This window comes from Suillus bovinus (assembly GCF_016758785.1).
Source record: "Suillus bovinus strain UH-Sbo-P2 chromosome Unknown EDB93scaffold_59, whole genome shotgun sequence".
Classification (NCBI taxonomy): domain Eukaryota; kingdom Fungi; phylum Basidiomycota; class Agaricomycetes; order Boletales; family Suillaceae; genus Suillus; species Suillus bovinus.
This window is the reverse complement of record NW_024542115.1, coordinates 141595-152538: the sequence shown is the minus strand read 5'-3', so window position 1 is coordinate 152538 and position 10944 is coordinate 141595. Positions and strand designations below refer to the sequence as shown.

Below are 10944 nucleotides of genomic sequence, written 5' to 3'. Positions count from 1 at the left end.
CATCGTCTTGCGGCTTCAAGGAGGTCGACTCCAGCGTATAAGTCAGCTCAGCCATGCGTACTCCCCACTTCACTATGTCCTTCTCTTTCCATCTGGAGAGGAGGGCTGGCACCTTGGAATACCTCTGATTCTCCCCCCAAATACCCGCACGGTCGCAAAGAATGTCACTCAGCTGTTGTACTATGCCCATCGACTTCATCCACGCCCTGTTCCCATCTATCACAACAATATCTTTTGCGGTGGAAGATTGTTCCAGCAGTATATTGTCGATGCTTGGGCCTCCATCGAACAGAGCAATTTGAACTGGATCAGGAGCAACCAAGAGCGGCTGAGGGCAGACTGCTATCAAGGCTTAGCAGATAATGTTCGCAACGAGGGCGTAGATGATCTGGCTCAGACAGGTCGCTCCATTATTCTTCCCTCCTCTCACACAGGGAGCCCTCGATATATGCACCAGCTGCTTCAAGATTCTTTAGCCATTTGCCGTGCCTGCAAAAAGCCGGATCTCTTCCTGACGATGACTGCCAATGGAAGTTGGCCTGAAATCACAGAGAATCTCCTTCCTGGTAATGATTCTTATTTGATGCGTTGTGTATGACTTTGTGCTGACAATTTCTTATATAGGTCAGAGCGCTGTGGATCGCCCAGACTTGGTGGCTTGGGTTTTCTACCAGAAGCAGCAAGCGCTGCTGAAGAAGGTTCGCAAGGGCTACTATGGGAAGGTTGCTGGATTGGTGTACACCATCGAATATCAAAAGCGGGGCCTGCCTCACATGCACCTTCTCATCTTCCTGGAGCCAGATTATAAGATCCGTACCACTGAGCAAATCGACTCCTTCATCTCCGCTCAGATTCCTGACAGGAACATCCATCCTCAGCTCTATCAGGTTGTGGAAAAATACATGCTGCATGGCCCTTGCAGTCCGCAGCGTTGCATAGAGAATTTGCGGTGCAAAAAGCACTTTCCAAAAACATTCTGTCCCCAGACCCTGATGAAGGATGATGGCTATCCCGAGTATGCGAGACCTGACAATGGTCGCACCATCCAAAAGAATGACATCATCTTCACCAACAAGGATGTTGTTCCACATCCCCCCGAACTGCTGGTGGAATTCAACTGCCACATCAATCTCGAGGTCTGCGCCTCTATCAAATCTGTCAAATACATCCACAAATACATTTATAAGGGAAACGACCGCGCTACGTTGGAGATGAGAGGAGCGGTGGATGAGGTCAAATCATATCTGGACTCGAGATATATCAGCTCTACCGAGGCTGCATGGCGCATCTTCAAATTTTCGATGCATCTCGAATGGCCCTCTGTCTACCATTTGCCGGTGTCCTGCATGATGTGGGAATCATGCATGGACATGAATACTAGGTGACCCTCAAAAGATAAAGTCTGCTAGCTTAGTCCTCAGACTAGTCAACCCATACCTTGGTTTCAAACCATGGTCCATATTTCTAGTTTTCCCCAAGTTTCATGATCTGAATACGTTTTGACAGAAAAAGTCTAATGTGAGATGGGAATCACATTTAGACCTAGTTGATGTGAGAAGGGAAATGAAGGTTAAGGTATAGCCTTGCCTTTGGCTTATTCACTTTGGCTAGAGAAAACCATAGAGAAAAGTACAAAGCCAATAAAAAACCTATCCAAAAAGACCGTGTTTCAATTCCTGCCAACTGCATTATTTTTTTTGACTGTGTTTCAATTCCTGCCAACTGTCTTATTTTTGCTACCTACTTTTCTCTAGTGTTTCTTTACTTTACTTTTTCATTAGGATGCTTTGACTCACCTGACACTTCATAAAATTGTACCCATAGGGTATGATGTCATTATGATGTCATAAGACTCCACAGATACTCCTGCAGGTATTCTGTTGAAAGATATTATGTCATCAAGCTCTAGATTATTCTACTCTACAATGACATCATTCATGATGTCATTTCCTTCTAGAATATTCTGCTCCACAATGACTCACTCTGACTCACTCATGGAAGGTTCTGGAATCTTTTGCTCCACAATGATGTCACTCTTGATGTCATTATGATGTCATTACTCCACATTCCAGAATGTTCTGCTCCACAATGATGTCATAGCTCCATCTTTCACTTGTATTTTATTCTTTTATTGGGTTTGACCCAATATTTTGATTGGTCCTCCTTATTTTTTATTGTTTGTGAACCTAGGTTACTTTCCCACACAAAATGTATATAAGGAGAGCTCATTCTCCCCCAAAAAAATATATGATCTCCCATTTGTAGCAATCTGCCTCTCAGATATTTCACTTGCAAAGTTAGTCCCTTTGAAGTGAGACAAGTGCAGGGAAAAGAATTCCCTTGAGATTATAAGTTTCTTACCTTAGAAACTTATTTAGTGCTATAGACCAAGCGTTCTTGGTCACATATATTGTCTTTGAGACCCCTTTGTCTCATTGCTCTGTGCCCTTTGACTAAGCGATCTTAGTCATCTATCATATTGTTGAGACCACGTCTCACTAGTTGTCCCATAGACCAAGCGATCTTGGTCAAGTTATAGTCCCCTTTGTTCAAGCGATCTTGAACATATATCGTATATTTGAGACCATTGTCTCACAGTCAGGTGTCCATAGACCAAGCGATCTTGGTCATATTTCGTATATTTGAGACCACGTCTCACTAGTTCCAGTATCCAAGTCCAGAGCCTAGAAGGAGATTTCCTAGGCAAATACATTCCAGAAACCGAATTACGTGTCTAGAAGCTTATTCCTAGACAAGAGATTTGAGTTTCAATAAAGAAAAGTAAAGCTCCGGCTAGGTTGATCTTGACAAAGATTAGTTTAGCGAGCCTCCCAAGAACTCACACGTTATCTACCACGAAATAGGAAAAGTCGTAGACCGTGTTAATCGAGGACTGGCAAGCAGTCTTATCCAAAGTGTAATTGTGGTGTCATTACATTTACACGACTTTATATAAGACCCTCGGTTATTAAGACACCAGTCCATCTCAAAAATGAACAGATGGTGTTCTATGACCCCGAGGATGATGCTGAGGAAGTCCTTGAGCGTGCAGAAGTGAAAGATACTTGCCTCACTGGATGGTTCAAAGCCAATGCCAATGAGAACTTGGTGGCAGCTGGAGCCCACGACAGCCTCTATCAGGATTTCCCCTCAAAATTTGTTTGGAGCAAAGGTGCATGGAAGATATGGGAGCGAGGAATGGCGATTGGAAGAATGTACGCTGCTGCGCCCAGCTCCGGAGAGCGCTTCTATCTGAGATTGCTTTTGACTGTAGTGAAAGGTATGATGTCTAAGACAATTTTTATCAATCAAGCTCACCATAATCTCAAGGGGCTACCTCCTTCGAACACCTTCGGACACATGATGGGACTCTCTATGAGACTTTCAAGGAAGCGTGTCGGCACAGGGGTCTGCTTGATGACGATTACGAATGGATCCAGTGCTTGCGGGATGCCTCTCATATGTACACAGGAAATTGCATGCGCAATCTCTTTGCCATCATCCTGCTGCACTGCAACCCTACCAGCCCTGATGATCTTTGGAACCGCTTCAAGGAAAATCTCTGCGATGATCTGCGTCACCGCCTCACTCACGCACCGTTCAACATGCCTGACCCCACGGAGGAACAGGTACATGACTATGGTCTTCATCTCATTGATGGGGTGCTCCGCAAAAATGGCAAGTCTTTGGAAGCAATTCCTCAAATGCCAGTAGCTCGAATGGCAGAAAGATGGGGGGCCATGGAGGGCAACCAGCTCATCGCTGAGCAGTGTCAGTATGACCCGCAGGAGCTTCAGCAGATAGTGGATGAAGGAGTCCCTTTGCTTAATGTCGAGCAGAGGGTGGTCTATAATGCTGTGGTCGAGGATGCAATGAATCGTAATCAGCAAAGACCCGGACGCGCATACTTTGTCCATAGTGCAGGGGGATGCGGCAAGACGTATCTCTGCAAACTCATCGCTTCAAAACTCCATGCTGAAGGAAAGATTGTCCTCTGTGTGGCCTCCTCTGGAATTGCTTCCCTCCTCCTACCAGGCGGACGTACGGCTCATTCACGATTCAAAATCCCCATTCCCATTAACGAGGACAGCTCATGCAACATTAAAAAAGGAGATGTCGTCCATGAGCTTCTCAAGGAGACCTCCCTCATCATCTGCGATGAAATTCCGATGCTCCATCGTCATATTCTGGAGTGCCTTGACCGCACGTTGCGTGATCTTCTAAACAAAGAGGCTGATTTTGGGGGAATAACTGTGCTCTTCGGCAGAGACTTTAGACAGACCCTGCTGGTGGTGACCCATGGATCCAGGGAGCAGATAGTGGGCGCTACCCTTTGCAGATCTCAACTCTGGCGAAAGCTTCGTATCTTCCACCTCAAGAGAAATATGCGGCTTGGTCAAGACCCTGCCTCTGATGAATTTGCAAGGTGGCTCCTTGAGATTGGAGCTGGCGAGGGCACAAATGAAGACGGAACTGTGACCCTCCCTATTCATATGCACTGCCCCAACAATGATGTCCAGTCTCTCATCAACGCCCTATACTCTCCAGTTCTGCTCCCTGGGCAGCCTGCAGTGGATGATTCCTTCTTCCTGGAACGCACCATCCTCTCCGCAAAGAACACCGATGTGGATGAGATCAACACCACCATTCTTGAATCATTCCCTGGAGATAAAGCGGTCTTCACCAGCGCAGACTCGGTCAGCGAGAGGGAATACAATTATATCCCCACAGAGTTCCTTCATACCCTCACCCCATCAGGCTTCCCTTTGCACAAATTGGAGGTCAAAAAAGGTGTTCCCCTGATGCTGTTGCGCAACTTGAACCCCTCCGAGGGCCTCTATAATGGAACTCGCATGATCCTGCTGTCTTGGACCGTTCGCGTCCTCAAGTGTCGCATTCTTAGAGATGGAGTCAATGAAGCTCGCCAAGATGATCGGGACACGGTCCTAATCCCTCGCATGACCCTGGATGCCACATCTGAAGATAACCCCATTCCTCTCAAGCGTCGCCAATTCCCCGTTCGTGTCGCATTTGCTATGACCATCAACAAGGCGCAAGGTCAAAGCGTCAAGTGGGTTGGGCTTAATTTGCAGGACTCCCGTGTTCAGCCATGGACAGCTCTATGTTGCATTATCTCGCTGCACTCACCCAGATAGAGTGTTTGCTATCTTTCCTGAGAGTGAAGAGGGCTCAAAGACGACGAATGTAGTGTATACAGAAGTGCTTAGAAGAATTACGATTCCTGTTGGATGATTGATGTACATATGATGTACTTTTATATAGAGAACCGACTTGGATGTGATGTATCATGTAGTTTTAGTTGTGTCGAAATGCTGCTCAAAAATGTAATTGTTTTCAAAATGCACTATGATCATTAGTAAGGCAAAGTGCCGCAGGCACCTCGCAAAGGAGCTGCGAAGCGCTCCTTTGCCTTGCTGTGCCAAAGGCACAGCAAGTATTCAAGGTCAAGACTTAAGACACCCAAAGTAGGATGAAGCCGAAGGCCAGGAAGCCAAAAAAGAGCGCGAAGCGCTCTTTTTTTGCTTCCTGTGCCGAAGGCACAACGGGTGTGTGCTAGTGTTTTTCAATGAGTGCTGCCCTAACGGGCAGCGGACGCACGTGATGCCACGCGAGTTTCCAAATCGAGCTTTAAGCGAGGTAAGCGAAACCACATGGCGTTTAGCGAATCTTAGCGAATCTTAGCGAATCTAAGCGTATCTAAGCGAATCTAAGCGTATCTACGCGGTGCAAGCGGAAACCACGCGAGCGTCCGTCCCTTCCCGCCACCGTTCTCCCTTACTTTATAGATTTATAGATTGTTATCAACATCAGGCCACAGGATACGAGGAAGCCTCACCAAAGATCCTTCTAATACTTTCAAATAACACATTGTCCACCTCGCTGGCGGAGAAACAGGACATGCTTCCCGGATCGCAAGTTTCGCAACAGCCCACTGCGGCAGCAAAGAAATCAACTCTGATACCTGTGTTTACCTTCGAGGGTCACAAAGGTTCTAATCCATCCATATCCTACTTTCCAGACGGGAAGCGAATAATCAGTGGGTCGAGTGATAAGACCACTCGTCAATGGGACCCAGAAGCAGGGAAGGAAATCGAGAAATTGCGAGATGTTTGTAAGCATGCGGTACATGCTGTGGGGGTATCAAGGAATGGTCGATGGGTTGTCTCTGCAAGTGGAAATGTCAACAACGGGGAGCTCAAAGTCTGCGAGGTTGAGACAGGCGCCGTAAGAATATTTGAAGGTCACTTGAAGATCAACTGCATCGATATCTCCGGTGACAGCACATTGGTAGTGGGGGCAGAAGGTTACACAATGCGGATATGGAGTTTGGAAACAGGCGAACTAGTAGCTGGTCCGTTCAAAAGTGCCAGCTGGGTGGGCACTGTTCGATTCTCGCAAGACTCGAAGAAACTCGCAGTCTTATCGGGAAAATACCTCGAAGTGCGGGATATCCAATCGCAAAAATTGGATGCTCACACGGGAACCAAAGGGGGCTTTCCTGCAAATGTGCCAGTGTTTTGGACCGCCAAAGACACCATCGTAGCCGCATTCAGCTTTTCCTCTACACTCCAGATGATCTATGAATTTGACGCGTTTACGCTGAAGACTATCGGAGCCCCCTTTGAAGGACACACCAAAACTATCACTGGTCTAGCACTTTCACTTGACTGTGCTGTCCTTGCCAGTGCTTCCTACGACAACACCATCAAGTTTTGGGCATTCGAGTCTCACCAGCTCATCGCCTCATTCGACATCCAATATCCCTTCCACCTCGTCTTTTCACCCGACTCGCGCCAACTAGTTTACACCACTCAGCGCAACAAGAACATCTATTTATGCAACACTCCAATTGAGATTCACGATAGCATTCAGCCTCTACCACAAGTCAGAGTGCGCAATCAAGAACACTGCTATCGTTCATGCGCTAACATTTACTTGCAGATCAGTGCTCCTATTAACCTGCCCCCCCCTCACTGATGTACTGTTCCCTTTCTTTTGTTCGTTTACCCCACTCCATTAATACAATTTTCGCAGTCTGCCGCACTCACTCCCACTGCGAATCAATCCACCAGCGAGGCTCCACCAACCACGAATCAATCTATCAGCGCGGCCCCACCAAATGCACAATGGAGCCACTCTCCACAACTTCCTGGCGTCCGTCACGGATGGTTCGAATATGGGAATGGTGCACACGTCGGAACCTCTAATGACTCGGACATGCTGCAATGGCCTGCTGACATGCAGTTATCACCTGATAAAGCGTTAGGGCAACAGTACGAACAAGGATTCCAGCCACAACTCCAGGACACACCGCGTTACAACAAGGGACCCACAGCAGATCACTCAAGTACACATGTCCTGGCTCTTTCCCTTTCATCGCTGATACTATCTTCTACAGTAGGTTCACAGCTACCCCAGTTATCCCTCGACCCCCGCGACCTCATTCCCTCCTCTTCCCATGTGCATGCAGTCATCTACGATGACGAGCCTGACGATCTCCCCACTGGAGTAATGCTCCAAGACCTCTCAAAATATATCACCAAGGACGGAATCTATCCTGCTGCTCGTGGAGGGTTTGGGGAGATCTGGAAATGCACCATTTCGTGCACTGATCGTAGCTCGGTCAAAGTTTGTTTGCTGTCTTTCGGTTGTCCATTGGTCTCAAATAAATAATTTTGCAGGTCGCAGTGAAAGCATTTCAGCTGTACGTTGAAGAAGAACTTCCAGCGAAGACGAAAAAGATCAGGGCAAGTGTCTTACCGAAAGAATGAGTCTATTACTTAAATCACAGGGCGCCTCTTCGTAGAGGATAAAGCGTGAGCTCGGGATATCTGCAAACCTCAAGCACACAAATATCTTACCGATCTATGGTTATGCGCATGGCTTCAGCCCGCTTATAGCGATAGTCAGTCCTTGGGCGGTGAATGGTGACCTGTCGGACTATTTGAAGCGCAAGGGTGCGACTCTGACTCTCGTTCTACGATTACAGCTGGTCAGTCCCCTCTTCATATATGTTGGGTAGACCATAATGTTGATGGAAAACTTAGCTAAGAGATATTATAGCTGGTTTGCAGTATCGTACGTGATAGTCACTGTCACTGTCAGACTGAGCCGCAACTACTTTTCCTAGTCCACGCAAACAGTGTCATCCATGGTGACTTCACTAGTGTAGGTTTGATCTTCTCGATGATCCCGATCTTATTGAGGCGTGAGCTCCAGGTTAACGTGCTCATCCACGGTGATGGCACTGCGTGTATTGCTGACTTCGGTCTTTCCTTGATGTATTCCGAGGTCATAAATGTCTCTCAGGCTTCTTGGACTTCCGCCCTCCATGGCAATATACGATGGATGGCACCTGAGCTACTAGTACCAGGGGGAGAGGACGGACCTCTAATTCGTCCGAGCAAGCAGAGTGACATCTATTCGTTCGGTTGTATTATGTTGGAGGTACGCTTGGAGTACTCTCGATTCGTCAATGACATCATCAGCTCTGCCTTTAGGTCCTTACCAACAAAATCCCTTATCATTACCTTGTGAATAACAACACCGTCCTCATGAGCATAATTAGCTCGCAAAAGCCCTCCCGAGTTTATTATCCTGGGCTCCCTGGAAAGTACTGGTCGTTTATCGAGAAATGTTGGTCTACTAAACCTCGGGACCGTCCATCGACGGAGGAAGCTGATGTAGCGATCAGGGACATATATCTCGCTGTCCAGAGCTAATTGATTCTTGTACTAATCTTGCATTCAAACATGTACAACCAGATAGATAAACCTAGGTACACCTGTATAGTAAACGTAGACTCAATGCAGGATTTCTCTTCTAATATTGGAGCACAACAAGCTCTATGGTTCTAGTACAGTCCTTTGCGTGATCGTTTATGCAAGCAAGTGGGTCGAATGTGCCAGATATTCTGGGATTGGGATCGAGATGAGTCATCCAATGTTCTTTCAACCGCCTGCCGCCTTATCCTTTCACTCGATTCCCCAGCTCAACAACAGCATCTACTTATGCAACACTACCCCTGAGATCCTAGCTAGGATTCAGCCTGTACCACTGCACAGCCAACGCCTAATACTATTATCGTTCTTGTGCTAACATTTTCCTGCAGACCAGTGTTCCTACAGACCTACTTCTCACCGATGTACTCTTCTCTTTTATTCATTTATACCTTTCCATTAATCTTATTTTTCGGCCTGGCGCTCTTTCACACATCGCGAATTAACCCATCAGTGAGGCTCCGCTAAATGCCCAGCAGAGCCTCCCTTCTCACTCTCTACAACCTTCATCTGTCAGTTTTGCCCGTCATCACGCAGCCCAGTCTGGTGGTCGCAAAAGAAAGGGCCCTCATATTACCATCAGTCCCCTTGGCACTAATAACCAAATAATAGAACACGCACTGGCTCAAATACCAGGGCAACCCCCTACTGGACTACAAGCCCAACCCGGAGAGAGGTGGCGGACGGTCTGAATCATGGACCGACGGACACAACGGCACCTCTCGCATACAGCCTACCGACATGGGACCGCCGAATGACATGTGGCAGCGGCCTGCTGGCATCCAGTCCGAGTCATCGCCTGATAAGCAACAGGGGGCAACATTATGAACTAGGATTCGAGCCACCGCATCCGGAACCCACGGTAGATCTCACAAGTGCAATAACGCCTGTCGTAGTTTGGCGATGACAACGGACATGGCCGTGGCAGGGAACTGAAAAGCGAGCAGATTTAATGGACATGAGGCAGTGGGTGAAAACTGAACGCTGTGCAATACACAGGTGCCATGCTGAAGGGGCGTGTTAGGAAGTACAGGAAGTGATTGCGAGACGTACACATATTTAATATCCTCCCTCTTCCTCCAATTTGCTGGCATCTAGGTAACATCAAAGCAGCGGATTGTCAGTGTTGTCGAACTGACGGCTTTGGCAAGCAAAGTGTGCCAGCTGGCAATAGTTGGGCATCCCTCAAAATTACTATCAGCATCAGGCCACCGTGACAGGATACAAGATAGGCTCACCGACGGTCCTTCGAATAAGACATAGTCCTGATCTACTAAACCTCACCGGCGGAGGAACAGGACATGATTTCAGGATCGCGACGGCCCACTGCCTCAGTAAAGAAATCGACTTTGACACCCGTGTCGACTTTGGAGGGTCACAAAGTTTTTACACGATCCATATCCTACTTTCCAGATGGGAAGCGAATGATCAGCGGGTCAAGCGATAAGACCACTCGTCAATGGGACCTAGAAGCAGGCAAGGAAATTGAGGAGGCGCGAGATGTTCTTGAAGAGGAAGTACATGCTGTGGGGGTATCAATGGATGGTCAATGGGTTGTCTCTGCAGGTGGAAATGACAACACCGGGGAGTTCAAAGCCTGTGAGGTTGAGACGGGGACTGTGAGAAGATTTGAAGGCAACCCACACTGGATCGACTGCATTGATATCTCAGGGGACAGCACGTTACTGGCGGGGGCAGAAGGTTACACAGTACGAATATGGAGCTTGGAAACTGGCAAAACTGTAGCTGGTCCATTCAAAAGTGCTGGCTGGGTGAGCGCAGTCAGATTCTCACAAGTCTCGAAGAAACTCGCGGTCATATCATCGTGGGGAAAATGCCTTGAAGTGCGAGATGTCCAATCACAGAAATTGGATGTTCGCATCGGGAAACAAGGGAGCTCGATTTGTGTTGCGTATTTGCCAGTGTTTTGGACTGCAAGAGACACAACCATCGTAACCGCATTCAGCTTTGGGGTCAGGGCCCAAATCAAAAAGATCTATGAATTTGACGCGTCTACGCTGCAGACTGTTGGAGTCCCCTTTGAAGGACACACCGAAACCATTACTGGTCTAGCACTGTCGCTTGATTGTGCTTTCCTCGCCAGTGCTTCCTACGACAACACCATCAAGCTCTGGGCATTCGA

General features: G+C 47.6%; 1 protein-coding gene across 1 annotated transcript; it reads left to right on the top strand.

Annotated features, from left to right (window-relative positions):
• The first annotated feature begins 7044 nt into the window (after positions 1-7044).
• On the top strand, positions 7045-8919 carry EDB93DRAFT_728671 (kinase-like domain-containing protein). Its single transcript, XM_041457242.1, has 7 exons — positions 7045-7650; positions 7704-7769; positions 7829-8014; positions 8070-8100; positions 8153-8190; positions 8242-8469; positions 8523-8919. The coding sequence occupies exons 1-7, from the start codon at positions 7240-7242 to the stop codon at positions 8742-8744; spliced, it is 1182 nt and encodes a 393-aa protein (XP_041304590.1). The 5' UTR covers positions 7045-7239; the 3' UTR covers positions 8745-8919.
• The last annotated feature ends 2025 nt before the right edge of the window (positions 8920-10944 follow it).

What these genes read in the sequence shown, in the direction of transcription:
- EDB93DRAFT_728671 (XM_041457242.1), top strand. Translation starts at nt 7,240, where the DNA reads ATGCTGCAATGGCCTGCTGACATGCAGTTATCACCTGATAAAGCGTTA. An exon ending in CGAAGACGAAAAAGATCAGG is followed by an intron (nt 7,770 to 7,828) that starts GCAAGTGTCTTA and finishes GCCTCTTCGTAG; the next exon opens with AGGATAAAGCGTGAGCTCGG. An exon ending in TCCATGGTGACTTCACTAGT is followed by an intron (nt 8,191 to 8,241) that starts GTAGGTTTGATC and finishes CGTGAGCTCCAG; the next exon opens with GTTAACGTGCTCATCCACGG.